Source organism: Notolabrus celidotus, chromosome 6, assembly GCF_009762535.1.
Source record: "Notolabrus celidotus isolate fNotCel1 chromosome 6, fNotCel1.pri, whole genome shotgun sequence".
NCBI classification, from domain to species: Eukaryota; Metazoa; Chordata; class Actinopteri; order Labriformes; family Labridae; genus Notolabrus; species Notolabrus celidotus.
The window spans coordinates 13,549,617-13,575,843 of NC_048277.1; the positions used below are offsets into that span (position 1 = coordinate 13,549,617).

The 26,227-nt window shown below is 39.7% G+C and overlaps 2 protein-coding genes across 2 annotated transcripts in view; one reads left to right on the forward strand and one right to left on the reverse strand.

Moving 5' to 3' along the window:
* The window catches only part of carmil2 (capping protein regulator and myosin 1 linker 2), a 56,432-nt gene extending 48,065 nt beyond the window's left edge, over positions 1–8,367 (forward strand). Inside the window, exons 36-41 of the mRNA XM_034686627.1 lie at positions 47–115; positions 1,250–1,503; positions 2,402–2,537; positions 2,968–3,057; positions 4,318–4,440; positions 4,557–8,367. Of these exons, the coding sequence (XP_034542518.1) occupies positions 47–115; positions 1,250–1,503; positions 2,402–2,537; positions 2,968–3,057; positions 4,318–4,440; positions 4,557–5,101 (1,217 nt within the window). The 3' untranslated portion in view covers positions 5,102–8,367. The remainder of the gene's footprint in view (positions 1–46; positions 116–1,249; positions 1,504–2,401; positions 2,538–2,967; positions 3,058–4,317; positions 4,441–4,556) is intronic.
* Positions 8,368–9,424: 1,057 nt separating this feature from the next.
* Positions 9,425–26,168, reverse strand: ric8a (RIC8 guanine nucleotide exchange factor A). Its single transcript, XM_034685924.1, has 15 exons — positions 25,899–26,168; positions 20,794–20,841; positions 17,814–18,027; positions 17,447–17,583; positions 17,093–17,173; positions 16,678–16,777; positions 15,807–15,994; positions 15,504–15,598; positions 14,824–14,974; positions 13,346–13,441; positions 13,091–13,235; positions 12,830–12,974; positions 12,437–12,556; positions 10,939–11,097; positions 9,425–10,015 (listed from the first exon to the last, which is right to left on the reverse strand). The coding sequence occupies exons 1-14, from the start codon at positions 25,992–25,994 to the stop codon at positions 10,956–10,958; spliced, it is 1,758 nt and encodes a 585-aa protein (XP_034541815.1). The 5' UTR covers positions 25,995–26,168; the 3' UTR covers positions 9,425–10,015; positions 10,939–10,955.
* Between the last annotated feature and the right edge of the window lie 59 nt (positions 26,169–26,227).

A 26,227-nucleotide genomic window follows, 5' to 3' on the forward strand; every position in this document is an offset into this window, starting at 1 on the left:
CTTGGATTCCTCTGCTGTAAAAATGTCTGCTGCTTCTATCCCTAAGGTGCTATCCTGGAAAAACCTGTACCACCTCCGACCTTCATGAAGCCCAGAACAATGTCTACGTCATCAGGTATTAATGTTATCAATGCTCAGATTTGGGTAATAATAATGATAATCCCATGTCGCTGGAAGGTTCCTGGTTAAAGCTCAGGGCTGGCAGAAACCTTTCTCTGTGGTTTATTTCTCCCTGTGCATGCGTGGGTTCTCTCCAGGTACTCCAGTCTCCTCCTACAGTCCAAGCACACTCAATAGGTTAATTGGTAAATCTAAATTAAGATGTGTGTGTTTGAATGACTTGTGTTTGTGTGGCAACCTGTCAGGGGTGGAACCTGCCTCTTGCCCAGTGACAGCTGTGATTGGCTCCAGCCTCAGTTGACAGATAAAGAATAAGTGATATAGATAATGAATGGATGGGTGCACTAAGTCAGTCAAATGTTAACAATGATGATTGCATCTACTATTAAGAGTAGATATGTCTCAAAGGGTTACATGCTCCACAAACCGTACTGCAGAGCAAATAGCATCCCTGTGCACGTGTGTTGTTGACATAAATTTAAATGAGCAAGAATGCATTTATTGGTTGCAGAATAGGCTTCAAACTCTTCAGCGATCAAAATAACAATTCCAGTTCTGGATGACCTAGAAATAATATATCTGCACAGGAAGTCTGGTAATTTTATATACAAGTTGCAATGTGGCTCAAATTTTGTGCAATCAGGATGAGAGCGTACAGCGCAGCCCTGTAGAGCAGAGAGTAGAGCTGCTGACAGCTCATCTTGGTCACAATAAAATGCTAAACGTGAGCGAATGGTACGGAAAATACGGACAAATACCTTGTCCGTATTTTTGTGCTGGAATATCATTAGTAGAACCTGCTTTGTGAGTTAGATCTTGAGATGGAGTAGAAAGTGGTGGCAAATGATGCGGAATTCTTGATGCAATTCACCCATTCTTGGTGAATTCCCTCTTCTGTGTGCTCCCTCTGTGGTCCAGTCAATGTGATGAATGGTTCTACCACCGAGTGTGGGTTGGAAATGCTAAAAATACACTGGCTTGAAAATGTCAAATGCGACCAGTTGTAGTTGGACATTATGGAGTTATTTTCTCACACACAATTTCACAAACAAGTATAAAAGCGTACAATGTTTTTTTAGGCAAACAAGTCAAACACACCCTAACTGTCTCCATCACCCTCTGTTTATAGCAGACCCAAGGCATCCAATAAGAGTGCTAGAGCCTATGCGACCAGACCCTCCCCTTCACCCAAAGCCCATCTTCCCTGAGCGCCCAGTCGGCCCCCTGCCACCCAAACCAGCTGTTGCAGCCAAGCCGCCCCTCCCTACACCAGGTGCCCCAGGAGCTCGCCCCACCTCTACTCCTCCGTCCAGCAGCTCAGCAGAGAGAGTTCAGCTTAGATCGCTCAGTCATGAAGGCAGGCCGGCAGAGACTACAGCACAGGTAACACTAACCTTGAAAAAAGTATTCACAGCAGGAAATATGCAGAGAGAGAAAAGTAATGAGAACGCAGGTATAGAAAATATTGCAAGTGGAGGCAGGAGTGAAAAATATTTTAGATATAGATTTGTTATTGTGGCATAGTAAGTAGTAGTTAAAGAGGGGGTGTATATCCAAGATTAAAACTGCCACCAGACCTTGTAGAGGGAGCAAAAGTATCTTGTCTTATCTTATCTTAAGTATTTACATATATATTCTACATGCCTGCTGTGGGTCTATTTTGGCTTCTCTTTGGTGTTCTTGTCAACTCTAAATAAGCCAGCTCATCCGCAACCTAATTGGTTGTTAACATTACCTTGTTGTTCCTCTGACTCCAAGATCAGATCCATTAGAGACCAGGGGTGGGACAAAGTATCAATACAGCAGTATATTATTGTCCTGAATTGTGTGACACAGTTATTGATTCATCGGCACAAATTTTACTAGCTACATTTCTAAAAATACAGCACTCTAAACATTTCTCTTACAATTTGACTCACCCCGCTGCTGGCAGTAAATTGGAAGAAAAAGAGGTTGACAGCAAAATAGCAGAAGAAGACAGCAGTATAGTAACCAGACAGAAGTGGATATAAGTGAAGAGATGCACTTGCCACTTTCTAAGCCAAGAAGAAAAAAGGAAAAAGGAAAAAGGAAAAAGAAAGCTACTCCGGCTCTTTATTCTGTGACAAGAGGAAAGGTGGAGGATGTAATCCAGTCTGCAGTGACAGTTTCACTCTCCTAAAACATCCCTATTATTACCAGTTTCAAAAATATAAGACACCTTTCAGAGACTCATCTCATATCTGTCATTACACCCATGTTTTTCATGTCCCACTGAGCCCTCTCTGATCTTTTTTACTAGAATGGAAGTCAGGAGGGTCCCAGGGGTGTAGCCCCAGCCCTGTCCCCTAGGAAAGAGCTGCTTCCTCCGGCTACGTCTCCATGGAGGGGTCCCAGTACACAGGATCGCTCCGAGAAAGCACAATCAGTGACAGACGGTACGCCTGACAGACTTCACTATTACACAAAATGTTTCTTATAAACTAGATTGAAGCTAATTGGAGGTTTGGAGCTCTCACAGATATCAGGAGAGGTGTTGTCCTTGCAGTGTGGTGTGTTTGTAAGGGTAGAGAAACAGTCAGCTGTAGACTCTGTGTGCATCAGAGAGGTTCATTGTGATCTGATCCCACAGTATGAACACACATTTCATAGTGATGCATTCCTTTTGAATGCAGGTTTGCTTAGATGTAATAATTTATTCTTTTGACTAACAAATTAGAAAATATGACCTCAGGGATTAATCATTTTTATATCTGTCTGTCTTCGACAGCCTTTGAAGTTTTGGTGATTTTGAGCAAATTAAATTGAAATATTAGATTTTTAATTTGTGTGTACTTTTGGCTGTGTGTGTATTTTTCATACTTTCAGAGAGTCTTCCTAAGCCACGCCAACACTTGAAGCCCCTCCCACAGCGCAGAGCTGTGTCTGTTCACGAGGACACTCTAACTATGACACAAGGTAAGAACACTTTATTTGTTTCATAACGAGGAACTGAAAAACTAAATCCAGTACTCAAAACAGTAATCCTAAAGCTAAGAACAATACAACAGCTGTTACATGAATTACTTAATTACTTGTCGAGTAATTCACCCTCAGTTGTCCAATCTGCATTGCCTTACCTGTTGAGCTACAGCATGAATACCTTCATGTTATGATGCACTGTGAAGCGTTAAGCTGTCACAGCACATCATATGAGTTTATTTGGTACTGATGGTGGCTAGATCTCTGTGACACAGTTACATTTGTGCTAGTCAATGGTCGGTCAATGAACTGCTAAAGTCAGGAGTCACTTTTTATAATAGCCGTTTCTGTCTTGGTCTTACTGGAGCTGAAGAAGGCTTTAGTGTGACACAGTTTCATCAGACTTAACTAACGCTTAAACCTGTGGTGTGCTTCAGCAACTGTCTAAAGCTGTGTAGCTGCATACATTGAAAACACTGCAAGCCAAGAGGGGGCGGGATCCAACCAGCCAGCTTTCATTCATAATCACTTAAATCATATCTGATAAGTAAACACACATCTCATTTAAAGCCACTGCCAAGATACACATTTTCGCTGGCCATCTTGAGAGCCTTTCAACGTTGAGATTCTCCTGATGTCCAGACACTGCTTAAGAAAAAAAAGATCAGAAGTCCATTCATTCTCATCTGACAGACAGATCTGTCAAAGCATAAGTTCAGACTTTGCACAAATTTGAAACCCGATGTGGTTATTGCTACATCCTCTTGACTGGTTTATTGTAAACCTATTTATCTTGGTGTATAGCACAGTGTGATTGTGGCTAATGTGTGACTTGCTTGAAACAGAAACTGAGAGCCAGACAGAGACTGGGGCTTTGCAGCAGAAACAGAACACCAGCAGTCAGTGTTCATCAGAGAAAACCTGGTACTGAGCCAAGCTCACAGGTCATCAAACCGAGCACTGCTCTGCCTAAAATAGCTGGAAGCTGCAGGAAAGACACGGCTCCAGGAGAAGGGAATTAACCGAGCTGTGTGTGCCCCCTGATGATGTCACAAACACAAAAATAACAGTGTTTGGTTTTAAGACAAATTCAATTAGGGGCGATTTGTGGCTCTTGTTTAAACTAATAAAAAATAAATTGAACTGGCTCAAGACAAGTTATTTCACTTTGGTATGAGCACAGCTAAGACAGCATCTATGGTTGGAGCTCTTGGTGTCCAATCAGTTTATAGCAGTTTCTTTGTGTCTCTTACTCAGAGCTGAAGGCCGTGTTACAGAGGTCACCCATCCGCTTCAGGGGCAACAGGGCTGATTTGCCCACCTGCACAGAAGATCCGTCGAGTGGAGAGGAAGCACAAAGAGCTCAGGATGATAAAAAAGGTGTTCATCAAACATGTTCATAGCTTTATTTTCTTAACACTCTACATTTACTTCCTTTTCATTTCCTGGATTTAAACAAATTCTTCTGTGTGTTTGTTTACCTTTGTTCCACCCAGCCAGTGACACAGGGAAACAGAAAGCAGAAGAACAGAAGAAGGCTGTCCAAAAAGAGGCAGGGACAGTAGCTGAAAACAAGCAGCACCCTCCTCCTGTAAAAGAGAGATCGCCCGGCTTTGTGTGTCCCTCCTCCACAGCTCAGGCTCAACATGAAGCATCGAGTCGACTCTTTAGTCCGGCGGCAACACTCGACAAATCTCCGTCCATCCTAGAGAGGTCTCTGGCACAAACCCAAACCCTGGAAAAACCTCCAGTGACCCCCACATCCCAGAAAAAAAGCCCCAGCACCTCCCCTGCATTTACCCAAACTCTAGAAAAACTGCTGGTGTCCCCACCACCTCAAGAAAAGACCCCCAGCACAAGCCCAGCTGCATCCGAACCCCCAGTAGAGAGTCCTCAGTCCCACAAAGAGAAGGGTCCGGGCACAGATCTGAGAAAGAGCACGCATGAGTGGGAGGAGACGGTCTCTAAACAGCACACAGTGAAGGCAGAGCCAGCAGACCAAAGAACTGAGCCCCCCTTGTCTGAAAAAAAAACAGACTGACTCACCTGAGGAGACACCTGGGAGAGAGAAGAGGGAGGGGGGCTGTGACATCACTGAGATCAGGTCTGAGAGGGGCTTGATTGTTTGATAGTCCTGTGGGAAACAGCTGCTCTACAGCTAACATCTGTACTGCTTGTGTTTGGTCAAAATAACTCAAGAAAAAGTCTAAATATTCAATGTTTCAAGGTACCTGGACAAACTGTATAACCTGTTTGAGGGCTAAGATCTGAAAATTAACTCTTCTGTCTTAGTTCACTTAACGTCCAGCTGTTTTAGTTTGTGTGGGACTCAATAATCCTCTGATATTCACCCCAAACAGCAGATGTACAGACGTTAGCTGTGGCCAGCTAGCGACAAAAGCACTGACCATGTGGGTCTGAAATCTGTGTTCAAAACTTTATTCAGTTATTTTGCTGGAGACATTTTGGGAACTACACCTACAAGAGAGGAAAACAAATAGTGCCACAAAATGCCAATTACATGCCTGTGGGTAGGTAAACATCAGATTCCACATTGTCAAAGGATTATTTTAGCCCTCAGTGGCTACAAGAGAGGGAAGGTTTCATTACAACTCAATATTGATGCTCTGTCTCAGTTCCCTTCACCTTACCATGTTTTCCTGAAAAATATACCAACATGATGATTTTTCTGACTAAATTCAGAGTTTTCGTTTTCTTCCTGCTGATGCCTCGTTGTGTTGCCTCTATCTACTTTATGTTTTGTTTTGTTTTTTAAGGTTCAGTTCTACTGTTCAGATGTCTGTTTGTGTGAACTTGATCCCTTTTTCATTTTCTCTGCTGGCAGTGCATCCCATCACACTGCAGACTTAAGGCTCTTTATGTTATCTGCTAGCAGAGGAAAGTGACAGGGAGGCAGGATGAAGTCAATGAAGGTCATGAACTGTTTCTCCCTCTGGTGCAGGTAGAATTTGATGCTCCCTGTCTCTTTTGATAAAAACCTCAGCTTAGTGGCTGTGAAATCTTTATATTACACTTCTCACAAAATAATGACTCCATACCAACAAGTTTTGACACATATCACCTTCTCATACCTTTTATATTTATGATTTCTGAGAGGGTGTGGTTATCATCACTTACAGAAGACTGCCAGGTTTCAGTAGAAGTTCTCTTCAGCCACATCCACAGATATCATCATGACTTAGTTTTAAGGATTTATCAACATTAAACACATAAGCCAAGTTGCTCTTATTCATTTTACATAAAGGTTATTTTGGTCAAAGTTTGAAGCCCTGTTGCTTAATGTTTAAATCTGCGTTTCAATCAACTTCTTATTTTTATTTGACTTTTTTTCCGTTATTGTGTCTGATATGCTTTTCTGTTCCTCAGTCTGGGGCTTATATCTGTCAGCGGTGTAGTTTGGGAGGTTTTTGGCATCATCATGTAAAAGTTTGACATGTCAGAATCTTTTATTTTGACATATTAAGCATTCTCCTTCAACTTATTAAACGTGCTAAGGTCCTGCAGTGAGTGTCACACTCTTCAACCCATTTCCTGTTAATAGAGAAGACATGCTCAGAGAGAGAGCTGAGGTAACAACATGAAAGTTCAGGGACCAGAGTTCACAGAAATTAGAAATTATTATTTTATATGACTTGTGACTTTGTTTTATTGCCCTTATGAGATCACTGTATATAATTATTTTATGTACAGTGAGCTTGTGCAGTCTTCAATATCCATATACAAGTATGACTGTGCCAGAAACTCCTGTGTACTGGTGTTTTTGTAACTTATTCTGTCTTGTTGCAGGATGTTACATTTCCTGTCGTCACAACTGATAAAGAACGCCTCATTTCCACTGCAGGAATTTTGCCTAAGAACATCAGGAACCTTACATTTCCACCACAGTGACTGGGTCAAAATGTAATTTGTCATCAGTTGAGTACTGAAGGGTCAATGAAAGGATGAACAAGTTGAGGAATGTGACTTTAGGGACAGAAACCTGAAGTCATGAATGAGGAGGAGGCACATGAGCAGTAACAGCTAATTAGAGGCCGGGCTTTCCTTTTCACTACACTGTATTTGTCTTGTTCTTTAATGCTCAGGTGAGACAGAGTGTCAGGGAAGAACCTGACCGACTATTAATCATATAACTACATACGACTTAATACATTTGTCCAGCTATGCATGTTGGATGATGTAACATCACTGCAGGACCTCAGTACCAAAGCCCTGGCACTGCTATTTCTTTGGCCTTCAATAATGATGAATTGAAGTAAAAAAACCAACATTAACCTCTGAACATATTTCCTTTTGTGTTCCAGAGGTCAGACGATAAATCCAGATATTAGAGGCTGTTGTTAGAAGATTGTTTGATCATTTTTTCAGCTGAATCTATACTCGTAAAGTCTTGGACTATGTCTGCAGCAGACCTTTGACTTTTGAAATTTCAAATGTGGATGCCAATTTGAAAGACTATAGAGGAATGCTAAGAGTTATTGACACAAAAATGAAGATTGTGTCTTCATTTATGTTTAGAGTTTTTACGCTACCTCCAATTTTTCTTACAAATTTTACTTCAGCATAGAGCTGCAGAGGATCTAAGATCTTGTAGGTCTTTTACAATTACAGAAAAAAACCCAAGTGTTTTACTGTTTTCTCTAAGTTCCCAGTCCCATTGCTCCATTCAATGTTTGAATTTTTTTTTGAAGTATTTGTTTTGCCTTCTTTTCACTGAAAGCCTTTCAGTATCTCCAGATTTACACATGGACACACAGAACACAAAAGCTCTGCATGCTTCTACATATTTCTGTGAAATCCTATTCGTCTGTGACATTCATATCAACCCAGGTTCAGTTACTCTATAAGACAATAATATCAGACAATATATGATCAGCTGTTGTGTGAGAGAACGTTTCAGTCTATCAAACTCTCAGGGTGGTTGTGCAGAATGGAGTGTGTGTTGTAAGAGCAGACCTCAGATCAGCTCCCGTGCTGTCTGCACCCGATCCTCCGTCTCATCCCCGGGGGAGAATTTATTTTCTAGTCATGTTTGTCTTTGCCTTGCACGCACAAAATATGTACAAAACTACAGAAAGCAAACAAAAACAAAGTTATGAACAGAGTGTAAATCCATACCTATACTTGTTAATAATTATTAAAAATATGAGTTGTGTCAAAAGTTTGTGCTTTCTTGTTTTTATTTTGGATCTTTTGTTTGAAGTCACCTGCATCTATGGAGGAGCTGATGATGTCATAGTTACATTGATTCAGACTCAGACTCAAGATAATAAAAAGCTTACTGCCTTGACATGTGTGTGCTAATTTGCCTGCCAATTTAAAGACATTTTTTGTATCATTACATCTTATCTAAGCTCCACATACAGTTAGCTAAGGTTCACAAGCGAATGTAATTGAAACCTAGCCCCTCCTCATGCAGAGCAGTGAGATCAGCCTTCTGGATGAGGCCAAAAACTTTCACAGCTCTCCTTTTCATTTAGGCCATAAATATTACAAACTCAAAATGAGCAAGGTGCTGAGATGAATGGCCTCATTATTTTTCAAAATCCTTATAAAGACATATTTGACTTGAGTATGGTATTGTCAGTCGGTTTTACCACAAATGCTTATTTGCCAGCTATGATGTGATGTTACAGTTTCTCTTTTGTTGATGGATTGATTTTTTGTCTCTGAATTTGCAGTATGTTCCCATGAGGTTCTGTGTTTTATGTTTTGTTTTGTCAAATGCTTTACACCCCAGGGCCAAAGTGCATTTGGGGCATGGACCCACCACCGCTAACACAGTATATACAGTCAGTGGTCATAAATGTCAATACTGCATGCAAGAAATAGGCAAAGAGGTTGACTGATTCAAACAATAAAGACAATTCAAAGACACAATGGAATATAATAAAAATAGCATATTTCCCCAGTGTTTGAAGCTGGATGAGCTCTCAACAGGTACAGATGCATGGTGTAGTTAAAACAGATCACTGATTGTGCATAGACAACGTGGAACTCATCATATTATGGTAAATGGTAAATGGACTTGTACTTAAATAGCACTTTTCTAGTCTTACTGACCACTCAAAGTGCTTTTACACTACTCGTCACATTCACCCATTCACTGATGGTAGAGGCTGCTATATAGTAAGGGTCCATCAGTATTTGTTAATATCATCTGTACACATTCACACACCGCTGAACAACAGCAGGAGCAATTTGGGGTTTAGTATCTTGCCCAAGGACACTTCGGCATGTGACGGCCGGAGCGGGGATTGAACCCCCAACCTTGCGATTGATATATAAAAGACTTTACCCACTGAGAACCTGCCTTAATAAAACAAACACACACACAAGCCACCTCTGTCATTGAAATACCTTTAATGTATAATACCGTCCATGACAAAGTTGGCAGCTATATAAAGGAGTATACATTGAATATATAATGCTTCAGATTATAGAATCTTTATTTTCCTTCTTAAAATGTTACCTTCTCTGCAGTTTTACACTTCTAAAAATAAAACATCTGAAGGCTTTATGAAAAACAACAGGCATCTAAAATTCATTATTTAAAAAATATTTTATCATCTCAAACAGCTCTTTGGCTAGCTTTCACATATTTTCACCTGCACTCATTAAAGGTAGAAGTGACTCTCATCTTTATCTCAAAATGCTGCTGCTAAGTTCAAACAGAGACAGACTAGTTTCCACAGCGCTGTAAACTGTTTTCAATGCAAATTGTCGATAGCGAGGTCTGAGGATCATTATCCTGAGTTACAGACATGAAGAGAAAGTTTCTGGAGTGTGACACTGATGTGGTTTTTAAACCTAATTTTCAAAACGTTCTGGATCAAAAACCAAACTTAACCTCTAAGCAATCAAACCAAATCAAATCCATGAGATTACACCTGTTTAGACCTCAGCTTGAGAATCAAAGGAGTGCCAGAAAACAAATCTGTTAAAGGAGAAAAATGAGTAAATATATTATTTTTTAAATAAGTGAATTCAACTTTAACAATAAATGTCAATTTATTTATATAGAAATGTTGTTAAAATATTTTTCTTTCTTTTTCTGTCTTAAAATTTATAATTTTATTTCCTGCTCTTGCTCAATATCAACTTTACAATTTGTGTTTTCATTTTTTAAATTAAATTTACAGGAACAGACCTGTCATTGGTCAGCAGATTGGAAGCTTGAACTTACATCACAACAACAATAAATACAATTTAAACATAAATAATATAAATTATATATATAAATTAAATTAAAGACATAAAAGTACTATGTGCAAACATATTAGCTCTTTAAATACACATAAATACAATAATTAAGTGTAATAAATACATTCTCATTACTGTTATTTTCTAATTCATTTTCACATTTTTCCTCTCATCATACCAAAGATATTTTTATAGCACCCCTATGACTCTCCATTCAGCCAGTTGTTGTATTTCAGAACTGCATGACATAATTGAGTGCAGTAATCATTAGTCCTTTTAAACATGCACATAATAAGGCCTATTAAACTCACACTACCTTTGTGAAGCATATGAGGTTGAGGTTTCATAAACACAGGTGGTGAATGATTTTTTTATGTCCTGAAGAGAAATAAAACAAACAGCTGCAGGCTGATGGTGTTCTTTGAAAAGTGGTCATAGTACTGGTGAAATGGTGGTGACAGGAAAGCTCATTCTAAACCAGACAGACAGACAGTCAGACAAACATGGTCCTTTAAGCTGTCTCCATTTACTCCATACTGTTATCGCTTTGAACTTATCCAAGCTCTCCATATTTGACTCCTGTCTGAATAAATAAACAATAGTTTGGACTGTGTGATGTGAATACTTAAATGAAGAAACATTTCCTCCTCCTGTCACCTTGATGTTTCAGTTTTCTAAGCTTCATCTTCACTCTCTGAGTTATGCGGCCCCTCTGGCTGGAACACAGGATTTTTGACGAGATTTTCCAGGTCGTCCGGGGTCACCTCTCGCATCTTCCCGTCCATACTGAGCTGCATGGGCTGGATCAGGTTGTTCCTATAGGAGGGAATACATTGTTTGAGTAAAATCTGAATTCAGTCTGCTGCAGTGTGAAAAACTGAAGTTGTGCTTAGCCTTTTCAACTTCCTATTTTATTTTTTCAGTCAAAAAAATTCCACTTTTAAACAAAACACTTTTTAATAAATGCAGTAGTGGTTGTAGTTAATTCCTCCTATGTTGTCCTCTTATTCTGAAAACCTCTTTTATCGTCCTTTTAATTCTTTTATTTACTTGTCAATATGTACTTACTTATCTTTATTTATTTATTTATTTTATTCATTTATCTTTGAAAAACCTCTTAAACATTGATATATTGGTCTATTACCACACCACTTCATTCTGTCCAAATTACGTGTATTCTTTTTAACCTGGCGTTGTATTTTGTTTTGCATTGTAAAAATTCCTCCTCCCTGTTTGTCACAAGGTTTACTTTGTTATTTGAACCATGCTTTGTTTGTCAAAGCACTTTGTAAACATTTGTTTTTAAAGGTGCTATATAAATAAAGTTTTTATAATTCATATATGTTTTAATTTAATATAATTAAGCTTTCTTTTATGGACTTAGACAATTCTGAAATGATTCAAAGTTTTCTGTGGATCACTTTAAAATTAACATTCAACACTTTCTCATTCCTAACTTTTCCAATATGGCAGCCTGTTGTGACCCAAGGCTTCAATTTTAAAGATCAAAGAAATGCTTCAGCACTAGTTCTGCACGTGGGGCAGCTGTGGCTCAGTGATAGAGTTGGTTATCTCTCAAACTGAAAGTTGGGGGTTTGATCCCAATTACTGTGTGGGTGTGCATGAATGGAATTAGATAATACTGATTTTCCACAAACACCCTCTGCCATCAGTGTGTGAATGTGGTGTGACCAGATAAATGTGGCAAGTAGTGTAAGATCGTTTTGAGTGGTCAGAAAGACCAGAGAGTGCTTTTTAAGTACAAGACCATTTAACTCGTACCGGGCTAAATGGTCAAGTGAACAATAATAAACATGCAACATCCGTTCAGACTTTCAAAACTAAGTAGTCAAGTTCATGGCGACAAAAAAAAAGCTGCTGTCAATGGTCCCTCGTCCTCCACTCTTAGTTGTCTTATGCTACGCCACATCAATTCAATGACACATCAAAACACTGAGCTAGAGGACAGCACCAAGACATCACTTTAGAGGCAAATCAACAGCGTCAGAGTTTAGGTGACTAAACAAGCTGCAGTATTTGAAGATTTAGGGGCCTGAGCAAGCCCCCCCAGCATGTGTTTTGCATAATGTGTGTGTGTGTGCGTGCGTGCGTGCGTGCGTGCGTGCGTGCGTGCGTGCGCGCTAGTTTCAATTACCTTGACAGTTTGTCAAACATGCTGACCAACTTCATGGCTTCATATTCTTTCTGCTCCTCAGTCATTCCCTCCATGGGATTAGGCTGCTCTTCTTCTACAACGCCTGTGATCGGATTTATACTGCAGACAACAGAGACAGAGAGAGAGAGAGAGAGAGAGAGAGAGAGAGAGAAAGAGAGATAGAGAGAGAGAGAGTGAGAGAGAGAGAGAGAGAGACTAAATGTGTACTTTTAATTTAAATACATTTGCATTAATATTAACTAAAGAAATCTACATAACTTTTCAAAGTTAGAGGGAAATTCTGGTGTTTTTAAACTTGTCCTTGTTTTTACATATTTTGGAGTCTAAACAGTCACTGTTGTAAAGTAGACTCAGTGTATTTGTGGTTCTCACTGGTTCTTGGCCTCTCTGTACTCCTCTGTCTCAGAGTCTTCATCCTCAGAGTAAATCCCGGAGTCTCTGCCGCCCCTCAGTAGTCCTCTGGCAGCCAGCAGACCGGCAGCATTTCCGTACCCGGTGTACTTAATGAACCTTGAAACTGGATAGAGAATAAATGACTGTTGATATGGAAGTTTGGTTGATTTAGTAAGCATTGGTTTTGACGTCTGGTATAAAAATCTGTTTACATCATACAAAATAAATCTACAAACTCACCGCTTTCTTTGCAGAGGACAAACAAAAATTCAGCAGCACAGTCCTTGACGTCAGTGTCAATGTGTGTCATCAGACGGACCAGTTTGTTCCTCAGAGTGTCACCCACCTCGGGCCTGTTCACCACATCACGCAAAGGGGGCAGCACCTTAACACACACAAAACATGCATACATGATACCTGAGCCTTCAAAACACCATCAGTGTTCATTATAAATTTCTGCATCATGGGTTAGTTTTTCTTCAGCCCAGCGCTGACCTTTGACCTGAGGAATTTCCTGGTCTCTCGATGGATGCGGGCGCTCTCAGTCAGCAGGTTCAGCGAAGGGAGGAGAGTCTCCCTCAGTTTGTTTCCCTGCAAAGTGGACAAACATACTTTTATAAATTTATAATAAATGCAGCCTGTAAGCTGGACTGCAATATGTAGGTCAGTGTTGTCAAATACATCAATGTCAAATAAGTGTGAATAAAGATCAACCAAATGGTATTTATAATTTTTTGATATAAACTAATTTAAGTAATAATTTATAATAATGATAAATATTCTGAATAAAGTTGTTTGTTTAACCATCCTGTTATGTTGCGGGTCAAATTGACCCTTTTTAAAGTCTATTTTAGGCAATAAATGCCTTCCAAACCAGCTAAATGCAGCATAAAAATATGGGCAGCACGTGACAGAAGAGAAGTCGTGTTTATTTATCAACATCATTTTATAAAATAAAAAATTCAAGTTGTAAAATAAAATAAACAAAAATCTATGTCATGTAAAACTATTGTATTTAGATTTAGGCCTTTCCAATTTACATTAAAAAAAGTTTCAACATTAATTTCTAATGAAAAACGAGTGAGTTATCCTCATTGAACCATGATCTGAGAATTAAAGAACACCAAAGGACCAAATCTTGATTTAAATGGTTAGTAATAGAGTTAAAAATTAGATTAAAAAAAATGTGAATTGGGATTTTTTGGGTTTCTGACACTTTTGGATATTGAATATGCACCGGGTCAAATTGACCCGGGAACATTAATGCTGTTCCAGAGAAATGAACATAACAAGAGGGTTAAGAAGGCAGCAGTATCCTGCAGAGTCATATCAGGGCAACAGAATAAAGTTGTGTTTTTATTAATGCTAAGTGCGCTGTATGTCTATATGTTATTCATGGATTTTCGGATCATCAAATTTTTGTGAACAATCTGGATATCTAAATATCTAAGTATACATTTAAAGGAAGTTTTAAACATCTACTGCCATGTATTGGTACTTAACCACGATTCACCTGTTTAGTTGTATTTTTCAGTAGTTAAGCACTGATTATTATTGCTATTACATATAAATGAGTCATCTGTATTCATAAAAAGTCAGTTAATTTTTTTACAAATTATGTTTCTGAGTTTTGATAAGAAGTCAGTAGCGTTCAAATTCCACCAAAGTATTGTAACTCTGCTACAACATTCCTTCATCATTTAACAAACAGCTCCCCCTGGTGTGCAAGAGAATCCTCAGCATATTGTAGTTGACATTGCTAGTTTTCTTCCCTTTTATGTAATTTTGTACAATTCAAAGTACCAACGTAAGAAAATGTTCCATGTTTAAATGCAAAGACAGCTAGCAGCCTGTTGATCATAAGTCCAAACAGCCAATCATAATTAAGGATTTTGGGGCAGCACCTGGAACAGGTTTCAAGGGGGGCTCATGCCACCCCTTGATGCCCCTACATATGCAGAGTAATGTCCTACCCGGTCCAGTCTTTTCTCCATGAAGTCCATCAGCATGTTGACAGCGTCCATGTTGACCCCCATGTATTCGATGGAGCCTTGTTGTACTTTGGGCACCAGCAGGACATCCAGACAGGGTAGAGGGAGGTTACCTAGCAGGTTTACAGTATGACTGAAAAGGAAAAGAAAGAAGGGATTGTGTCGAGCAGATACTTCAAAGAGAAGTGAGACAGGCAGACAGACAGGCAGACAAACAGGCAGGCAGGCAGGCAGGCAGGCAGGCAGGCAGGCAGGCAGGCAGACAGACAGGCAGGCAGGCAGGCAGGCAGGTAGGCAGACAGACAGGCAGGCAGGCAGGCAGGCAGGCAGGTAGGCAGGTAGGCAGACAGACAGGCAGGCAGGCAGGCAGGTAGGCAGGCAGGCAAGCAGACAGACTGATAGACAGATAGACAGAGAGATAGACAAACAGACAGACAGACAGGCAGGCAGGGAGGCAGGGAGGCAGGGAGGCAGACAGGCAGGCAGGCAGGCAGGCAGACAGACAGACAGACAGACAGACAGACAGACAGACAGACAGACAGACAGACAGGCAGGGAGGCAGGGAGGCAGACAGGCAGGCAGGCAGGCAGGCAGGCAGACAGACAGACAGACAGACAGACAGACAGACAGACAGACAGACAGACAGACTGTGTTGGTCCTACCTGTGGAACTCCTCAGTCCTCTCCTCTCCGTCAGCTTGGCTCATCAGACAGTGTCTCATAATGGCTCCTAAATGTCTGTACTCTGCTGCCTCCTCCTGCACATTGAAGGACACACACATGTTGTTTGCATGTTATAAAGGGATCACTCATTTGTGTAAATGTGTCACAGCACATTGTCAAATTAATGGTTTACTGTAGAACAGATACACGCTAAGACTGAAATGCGTACAACTCACAATAGTTTGCAAAGTATTGATTGATTAAGACTGAACTTATAAGAAATACTGTGTATTGTCCGAGTACCTCGTCAACTTTGCGTCTGCTTGTGTCGAACGTGATATTGAACAGTATCTTCAGGCTCTCCATGGCTAGTTCTGTCTGCTCCCGGCTCAGTAGGGGCACGTCTTCAGGCGGGACACCCTCAAATCCGGCACGGGCCGTCTCCAGTGTATCTGGCCATGAGACACCCAGTGTGGCATCCAACTGGTTGGCTAGAAAACACACAGAAAGTAAAAAAAAAATAATACTGCACAGCTGTGTTTCATACTTGATTCTGATTGGTCACTTTACTGATGGCTCATATTAGCCTGCTTTATTTAGCATGTTTTTATTGACTCATGCTATATTTCATTTGTTTTCACTTGCCTTGTTTTTACTGATAGCTTATTGTTATTGTGTTTTTACATAAGGGTCATCACTTTGTCCACCATGTCTTGTCCTGTGCTGTTTTTATGGGTAAAAGGAGGCAGACTCACTCACTGTTAATTTAATCTACCAACGGATAAAATAAGGTAACCTTGACCCTGACCCTGATGTTTAGTGATACATTTTTATAGAAGAAGAAGAGAACCTCATCACCCTGTCAGGGTTCAAATCTGCTATAATAACCCACTTACTATGCATTATACCATACATGTGTTCTTGAGCATACTGCATTTATAACTCTTGTTTACAAAAATCCTGCATTTCCTGGAAATATCTTGAAATGTTTCAATGTTCTTCAAACTATGACAGATTCATGATGAGGTTTTTAGACTTCAGGACATCCTTGGCCAAACAGACATTGGTGAGTTAGAAGGTCTGTTTCCTCTCTACGTTGGTTTCCTTTGAGACTAGTGACCTAAAGAGCTGAGGTTTGTTTTTTAGGTAAGAAGATACACTGGAAATCATATACCTAGCAGCCTGATGCCGTGAAGCTCCTGAGCCAGCTGTGCCCTCGTTTCAACTGTCACGGCTGTCATCAGGAAGGTGAGGCGTAGGTCAAAGAAACGCACCTGCAACAGAGAGAGCAGACACTTTATCCCTTTCTGTGTAAGGACAGACACTGAGCATTAATAGGTATTTAATTACATACTTTTGTGTACTGAAAGACATTTTTGTGTTCATTCCCCGGGTTGCCACAATCTAATCGTTGAGCCAAACCAGTGCCCCACTAAAAACTATTTTGACTGTATGTTCTTGTTTCCCTGTTTTGAGTTGTCTCTGTATTTACATAAATGTATTTGATTAAAGGTATACTTCTTTAACTCTCACTTTACTTACTTGAAATGCTCATTTAAACATCATCTTAAGGAAATATGCGTCCATACCTCATGTTTCCAGGTGGGATCATGACTCTGCTTCAGCCTCTCTGCCACGCCCTTTATCAGCTGCAGATCTGCTGCCACCACCTACCATCCAGACAACATCCATCAATCAATCAGTCCATACATACAACCATCAGTCAATCAATTCATCTATTTTTGCATAAATTGGTATATCTATGTATTGGCAATCATTGATAGGTTGGAGCCCTGTGATAGGTTGGCGACCTGTCCAGGGTGTACCCTGCCTTCCGCCTGAAGCCAGCAGGAATAGGCTCCAGCGCCCCGTGACCCCTAACGGGATAAGCGGTCAAGATAATGGATGGATGAAATTAAATGACTGATCCTTCACAGACAGACCTGTCCCCTAAGGTTGTGCAGCAGGATGTTACAGATGGACTTGAGAGCCTCAGTGATCACTTCCTGGTCAGCGTTTTCTGAAGGAGAGACTTCCTTCGTCACCTCATTAGATACTTCTGCTGCCTCTCCTCCCTCACCTGAGGAGAAGAGAACCAACAGAGTGGAGTGAAGTGAAGTGAAGTAGGCCATTCAGCCTATAATAAGACCCTTTTAGACTGCTAATGGACTCATTCAAAATGTTTGCTGAATTTAGGATACATACTTTGAACAAAGACATTGAATTTAAGTGTTTTATTTCATGGGATAAACAACTTAACAGGAACACACACATTCAAACTCAGAGTACAGTCAAAGCTTTGAGACTCACTTTGACCCTCCTCCTGTTGGCAGCACTCAGATGAAGCCGCACCAGCCACAGCAATGCCTGCATAGCGGGCAAGGGTGGTCATGGCAGAGTGGGTGATAAAGGGACTCAAGCAGTTTTTGTCTCTGGACAGGATTCGGACTGTTTCTAGACAGGCCAGCAGACAGGAAGGCTGCAACTCCCTGTTCAAGAAACCCATCACCAATTCTCCAAGACACTGTGGCACACAAGAAATACATCAGGTTAGACCTGGGTGTATCCATCACAACATATGGATGGATATAAACTTCTTATGTTATTGCTTTAGGTACAGGAGATTTTATACAAAATATATATAATACATATATAAATGTCGTGGCAACGGTGAAATCCTAAGCTATTAGAGGCTTATTTATTGATGACAAATGCTAAATTAATGCTGTGTAGCATTTAGCTTAGCCTAAAATATAAAATAAACTTCTGTTTTTATACTACAGTCTTTGGTGCAACACTGAAAAATTATAAAACACCACCGTTGCCGGTCAAAATGTGTTCATAAGTAATAAAACTTGCAGCAGGTATGAAAGTGTGAGTTTTAATCTCCTGACATGAAGCATAATTCTTCCCTGCAGCAGCTGTAGTGTTTAAGCTGCATTTCATCTGCTCCATGTCTCACTATTTTACATATATTAAGAATTCTCTATGACAGAGGAGCTCATGAGAGGAAGATTTGAGGCTTAAAATAGAACTTTGAAATCTTCCTGTTTCATAAACACCCTAGTGACCCTGTCATTAAAAGAAACATTCGAAACATTTGGAGATGTGTCTTCTGGCTGATGTGGTGCCCAGCTGCAGTCAGCTCAAACTGTCACTATTAAATGGTGTGTTGAGCAACCTTGCATAACGCCTCTCTGCAGTCAGAGTGCAGATATATGCTCAGTATGCATGCATGTCTGTAGGATAACGAAAGCACGCAAAGGCACATAAGCTGCAACTGAACTAAACATAACCCTGAAAGATACTTAGCAAGCTTTTTTGCCTCTAGACTCAAACCATTGGACACACACTGTCTGAGGAACAGTTTTCCTCCAATGGAAGGGCAGCTCCCGGACACTTTCGCAATGGCATTATATTGGTGCCCCTGTGTGGGATTTCACATGGAGTTGTGGAGGCACGATAGGCACCGCTTGTTAACCCATAGCTGGTGTCATGGGTTGCTTATGTTTTGTATTTTCTTTGTAATGTCCTGACTTTGATTTCTTGTTTCACTTCATAGTTATCCTTGTGTCTTCCCAGTGTTTTGTTTTAGTGATTCATGTTCTGTGTTTTATTTGTTACCCTTTTTGTGCTCTTGTGTATTTAGTATTTTGTCTTGTAACTCCCTGTGTGATTTCCTGTGGTCTTGAGGTGGTTTTCAGTGTTTTATTTTGTAGAACAGTCTTGTGTATCAAGTTTACTTTTACTACCTGTGTTTTCCCGCCTTTGTGATTATCTTCACTTGTGCCTTGTTATCCTCACCTGAGTGTCCTTACTCGTTACCAAGTGTGTCTATTTAGGCTACATTCACACTGCAAGGCTTAATGCTCAATTCCGATTTTTTGCTCAGATCCGATTTTTTGTTTGCCTGTTCACATTACCATCTATAATGTGACCTGTATCTGATTCCAGTGTGAACTGTTTGCGGTGCCTAACTGCCCTGCATGCGCTAAGGAACAGTAACAATGACGTCACATGCAGTTGTTTCACAAACGTAAACATGGAGGAAGTCAGCATTTTCGTTTATTTTTTATCACTGCAGCCACAATCTTCTGTGCCCCCGTTCAGCAAGTTCTTTCGATATACTTTCAAACTTAGACCGGTTATGGTATGAACCCTCAAGCTTTGCTTGTATGGAAGTGTCACCCCATATATTTATAAGGTCCAAGACCTCTCTGTCCCTCCATTGACTTGCTCCATCGTTGCTCCCCTCCATTTTTTAATGCTACCGCCGCGCAGTATTGTGACTCGTGTCGCTAAAAAGTGATGTGAAAGTATCAAATGTGCATCAAATCCGCCTTGGCCATTCACACTGAGGTCGCATTGAAAAAAATCTGATCTGTATCTGATTCAGGACCACATATGGAAGCGGTCTAAATCTGATTTGAAAAAGTCTGATTTGGGCCAGATTTGAGTGTTCACACTGCCTCTAAAATATCTGACCTGGTCACTTGACCCCCAAAAAATTGGATTTGGGCCACTTTTGCCTGCAGTGTGAACATAGCCTTAGTCTCTGTGCTTCCGCCCTTCTGTGTCTGTTCATTGTGCTTGTGACGTGTGTTTGTCTGTGTTCTGGGATGTTGTTTTCTGCGTTCTAGTGTTTCCAGAGTTTTTGTTGCTTGCAGTAAGTTTTTGTTTTCAATCAGTTCAAGTTTATTAAATCCTTTTTATTTTGAATCTGCACCTGGGTCCTTCCCCTCCTTTCGTCACTCATGACAGCTCGTCCACCACTTACACATGCAGACGACACACACACACACACAGCGCCACCATCATCCCCTCATTCCTCCTTTGTTACAACGTGTAAATATCCCGCCTTGAAATGGCACTATGTAAGACCCTCATGCCAGTTTTGACTTGTAATGTAAAGAACTTTTGATTTCTTAAGATTTGGACCATGTGTTTGGATTCAAGGAAAACAGGGTTTGGGTTAAAAAAGACCCTTAACACAACTTTAACTAAGTGTTAGTAAGTCTTTCTGACAGCTTTCTTTTGTCTCTGTTACCTTGCTTTGTGTGTTTCTTTTGAGAGATGTGGCTTTCTATTCAATCAATTGCATGACCTGTTGAATCAACAGTTCATTAATTTATTGTTGTTTTTCTCACAAGTATGTTTTTGGGGGAAACAAGCCTTGCCCAACCTAACTATGATAATACACACGAACCTTCAGGAGAAATTTAAAAGATTTCAAAGATTTTTATGGACCAACAGAAGCAAAGTGAAAGGAAGTCAATCTCAAGGTTGATACCTCTCTTTCCTGCTCCTCTTCCTTGCCGAATGTGAAGCACTGGTTCATCTGAAGGAAGGAGGAAAAGACAGTAAGAAGAGTGGTGTAAATAAAAAACACAGTTAATCTTGGTGGTGGGACGTCAATGAACGAGAGAAACAGAGAGGCAGACAAAGAATTCATTATGCACAAGTTGTCTTGAAGAGCATAATGTCACTTGTTAAAACAGGTTAAATGGCTATTAAATGAACGCTAAGCTAATAATAAGAAAGGAGAAGACTGGTGTTTGTGTTTCAAAACTTCTGACCAATGAGGTCATTGTAAAGCATTGACTTTTCAAGTCAAATTTTTACTCTAGAAACTGCAGTTCACATCAACCAGCATGCAGCATAACATAAAGAATATGGCGGTATCAAACATCAAAACTGACAACTTTTATTTATCTATGGAAAATGTATGCTCATTTTAAATCTGATGCCAGCAACATGTCTCAGAAAGTTGGGACTGGGGCATGTTTACTATTGCGTTGTATAACCTCTTCCTTTAACAACAATCTGAAAACGTTTGGGAACTGAAGAGACCAGTTTCTGGAGTTTTTAAAGTGAAAGTTTTCCATTCTTGCCTGACATAGGATTTTAGCAGCTCAACAGTTCAGGGTCTTTTAAATCCCTTCAAGATGCTTCAAATGTTTTCAATGGATGACAAGTCATGACTACAGACAGGCCAGTTTAGCATCAGGACTCTTCTAACTACTGTTGTTTTTAGGTTGGCGAGGATACAAATAGAAAAAAGTAATTAACAGTTTTAACAATTTGTAAGTTAAGAGTCATTTAATTTCACGTATATTTAGTCTCTGTTCATTTTATGCTTGACTTCTGGTATTGGTGAGTAAAATGTGCATTTTTGCCTCTGTGATCTAACAGCAGATGAAAACCTGAACATACTGAGGCAGGTGTAAAGGTGAAGATTAAGAGGCACAGTCTCTGCAGCACTAAGCTCCTCTTCTCCGAGAGCTCTGAAGTACAGTAGGATTTGACTGGGCTGTAGCAGACTCTATTTGTGTATCACTCAATCTAATCCTATTGCCTTCATGATCAACTCCCACACAGCTAAAAGTCTGTGAAGCAGAGAGAACCTCACAGCAGTGATGCTAAAACAGTAAGTGGTAAAGCTCAAATGCCAATTTAGAGAAACTGAGCCCACCTACACTGAGACTACAGGCTCTTTATCATAACTACAACTTGAACACAAGCTTCTCCCTGCCCCGTCAAAATGATAGTTTAGGAGTGTTTTGCAGATAAAACACTACAAAAATCAGATGGTGGTCAGAGTATTTCATAATGATGCAACCAGTTACACACAGCCATGGTACCAGAAATGGAAGCAAAACATAATGTTAGTTTAGTTTGTGTTCTATTATTTAAATGTTTGAAAAAAAATTTGGAGTCAAGTTAGATTTGTTTTACAAGCATGAACAATTGCAGATAATTTGGAAACTAACTAGTTGACTCAATCTTCACAGTGTACTTGAAAAAAGTTGGAAATATGTTAATGTTTAAATCAACTTTTTTCTTTTTTTTAACATTTAAAATGTGACTGTGACAACCTCTACCTTACCATGCTGTTCCTCACAGCATTACATGTTCCTGTTTTGCAGTTAAAATTGTTGGAAGCTTTAGCCAGATTTGTTCTAAAGATGGAGCAAAAAGTTGTTGTCACAGTTAGTGTTTTGGAAAAGGGACAGGGGGTGACTGACGTGACTGCAGAGTCCTTGAAGAGATTCTCAAATAGAAAAAGAGGTTTTAAGTGATGAAGAATGTTTCATGGATCAATCTGTTATAAATGCCTTTGTAACCTACAAACATGGACGTTGACAATGTTGAAGAAATAACAAAGAAAATGTCATGAGTTTTTTTGTTTTTTCCTTGTTTCTTGCCTTGGTTTCTCCCTATGTATATTCTGTATTATAAGTTATCCTTTGTCTCCCTTATATGTTTAGTGATCCATGTCTTGTGTTGTATTTCCTTGTGTTTCTTAGTCTTGTTTTATTTTGTAGTTCTGAATCCCCATGTTTGCAGTCTAGTTGTACTTCCTGCCCTTGTGTTTCCCTCCTTTTTTGATTACCCTAATTAGTTTAACCTGTGTCCTGTGTTCCACACCTGTGTTAATTACTCTGTGTATTTAGTTCCTCTGTTCCCCCTGTCCTGTGTTGGATCATTGTACATCTTTCTTGTGTTCCTAGTGTTAGTCTTCCTTGTGTTCCTAGTGTTTCCTTATCCCAGTGTTTCTAGTGTTTTCTTTTGAACTCATTTTCTTGGACATTTTAGTAAGTTTGTTTGAACCTTTTGTTCTTTTATGATTAAGTCTTTATTTTCTGCACATGGGTCCTTCTCAGTTGTTCCCCATCATGACAGAAAAATCTAATTTGATGTTCAACTAAGCAGCGAGGACTACTACTACTGAAAATCTGTTGTTTTCTGCACAAAATGAACATAACTGATCCTGTCATGACTGCTTTTTTTAAGATTAAGTCACTAGACATCCTACAGAACAAACTGTCATGTTAGAGGTCAGCATCACTTATTTATGTTTCTTCTGTCTAGCTGCCAACTATGAAATAACTGGAGAACAACTTTCCAGGCTCAAAGCACGCCTCTTTACGTCACAATCACTCGACAGCAGCAATATGGCTCCCGCCGACGATTGGCCTCAAAACAGCTTTTCAGAAACAGATGGGTGACGTCACGGATACTACATCCATATTTTATACAGTCTATGGTCCTCAGTAATGGTGGACAAGGCTCAAGAGTGATTTGGAATATTCAGACATTGAATACTAGACTCACAAAACCATATTTTGTCTGATTGTCTCAAGGTTAGTTGAGACACAGTTGCAGCTCAAACATTTCTAGCTTATGTTGAGCTGTAAATGTGGCATAGAAAAAAAAAGAAGAAAGTTGCATATTAGAAGCCCCGTTTATACCGGGTGTCATCTGGCCTCCTGGGTGATCTGATCTCAAGCGGACAGTCTTTACTGTAAACACACTCAGGACACATTGAGATGAGATCCCTCAAGCCACATACAGAGGTAGTCTGGGATGCATTTGTGAGGCAGTGTGCACACACAAGTCCTTTTGACCACATTTCAAAACTGGAGGGCTGTGCACTCCCCCATACCCACTGCATAGAACTATTTACTTTTATTCACTTTATACACTTATGTAATTTGACATTTAACCTGTGGCTCTTAATTATTCATTATCATTATTTATTAATTAGATAATTATAACTCAGGCTCATATGAACTGCAGGGGTTCAGGATTGAGCTCTCAACTGTATTAATCAAGTGAAAATGAAATTAATTTTTCAAACATCTTCAACCAAATAGGTCAGCTAATGAACAAAATGTATGTATTGTCCAAATCAAACTGCCTGGTTGATCTTTGGTTGCTTTGTCAGCACATTACCAGAAGAAAGTAAGTGTTTTGTTTGTTATCATCGGTAGAAGGCTTAAATCATAAAACAGGACTTAAAGTTGTAATAAACCAAGACAATAATGTCAAATGTCCTCAGTATAATCAAACATCCCTTGAAATGAAATGCAGTGACTTTAACAGTGTTATTCCTGAACACTTGGTGCTTCATTTTAGAACATGACTGGTGAAATAAGGACTATATGCTGAAACTGAGTCCTCACTGCAGTGATCCAGCTCTATAATCTGACAAGGGCTGCACAATAAATCAAATTTTTAATGCCTTAACAATACTAACATATGCAGTACACTGCTGAAACACTCCCTCAATAAGCTATATAATGAGTATTAACATGTTTAATTCACATGCAATGCATTTCCTCCGGTAGCTCATTACTAACTATTGTAGGCTCAAACAGAAAAACAAAAGGTGATTGAACATTTTCTGTTCGGGCCTCTAGGCTGTGGAATGAGCTGCTGGAGGATATCAGGGGAGCTAACACACTGTTGTCTTTTAAGTCACTTTTAAAAACTCACTATTTAGACTTGCTTTTTATGGATTTTATGGTTTATTGCTTTGATGCTTTTTTTAATACTACTGCTGGATAATGATATGTTCTTAATTACTGCCTACTGCTTTTTAAAAATGGTTTGTAAATTGCTTTGTAATTTGTTTTGAAAGGTGCTATATAAATAAAGTTATTATTATTATTATTATTATTATTATTATTATTGTTATTATTATTATTATCATTATTATTATTATTATTTACTAAGAGAACAAACGTTTGACAAATCCGATGCAGCTCTGGATATATGGGCCCTGCTTTGTCCTTCTATCCTGCAGGCTTGATTCTGGCCTGGGTCATTTGCTCTTTGCTCCTCTACCTTACACTACCTCTCCTGTTCACCTTCCTGTCACTACCTGAAATAAAGGCACAATTCCCTGAAATACACTTGGTTATCTTTTTTTTTTTTTTTTTTAATACAGCTATAAAATCAGATACTTTTTTAACTGTTGGGCCTGCACGTGTGTTTACAAATGGGATAGGAAAAATCACTTGAGGAAACAACAGAGACAATATTCTACCTTAGTCTCAGTGTGAAGTGTGGGGACTTCAGGCTCCATGTAGTGCTGAGTTAACTAATAGATTTAACTTTACAGTAGTTTTAACATACATGCTGAAAGGTACTAAAAATGTACACGTTTTTGCACAAGATTTTAAATTAGTTTTAAAAGGTGGGTTATGTTTGCAATTCGTTCTGCTGCCCCCAGCTGAAAATAATAATAATGCAGCTTTAAAAGTGGTGTAGTTTTAATATTAAAAGTTTAATATTTAATACCTCAGTTTTCTCGTGTATGATACATCATATGTTGAAATTTCAGGGCAAACTGTGTCCTACATGATCAGCCCACCAACAGCTCACTAGCTCTCTCTCTTAAGCCATCGCTAGTTATCAGAGGTGACGCAATGAAGAAGCTTTCTGGAGATGTTATTAATAGATATCACAGCAGATAGTTCCAGCATCATCTGAATTGTGTTTGTAGTTAGCTTAACGCTTGAACAGTAGCCTAGATAAGAACATAGCAATTACAATTACAGAGCATGGAAAACTTCATATTTGCATTCATTCTTTTAAGCTGACGTTTACCTCCTTGTTGAAGCTCTGAAGAGCTGTCAGGGCAGCGTCCTGCTCTCCTGTCTCCATTTGCTCTATGGTGACATTTAAATCCATCTTCATCGCCATTTATCTCTGTGCTGCTTCCTCCTGAATCACCGTCACACCACGGGCTTCTGTATGTGTGGATCTGTGTGGATCTGTGTGTGCGTGTTTGTGTATGTTAGTATATCTATTTGACAGTCAGATACAGTTTAGGTTATGGTTCGTCACCACCCGCAACTGACTGCATGATGTCTGAATTCCCACCAGCCGCGAGAGGCGATTAACCGAGAGGATTTGTGTGAGCCAAGTGCTGCGTT

Excerpts from the sequence above, each read along its gene's own strand:
- ric8a (XM_034685924.1), bottom strand. The coding sequence starts at position 25,994 with ATGGCGATGAAGATGGATTTAAATGTCACCATAGAGCAAATGGAGACA. Across the intron at positions 16,778-17,092 it reads ATCCCACCTGGAAACATGAG|GTGCGTTTCTTTGACCTACG; the intron begins GTATGGACGCAT and ends TCTCTGTTGCAG. Across the intron at positions 14,975-15,503 it reads AGGACTGAGGAGTTCCACAG|TCATACTGTAAACCTGCTAG; the intron begins GTAGGACCAACA and ends TTTCCTTTTCAG.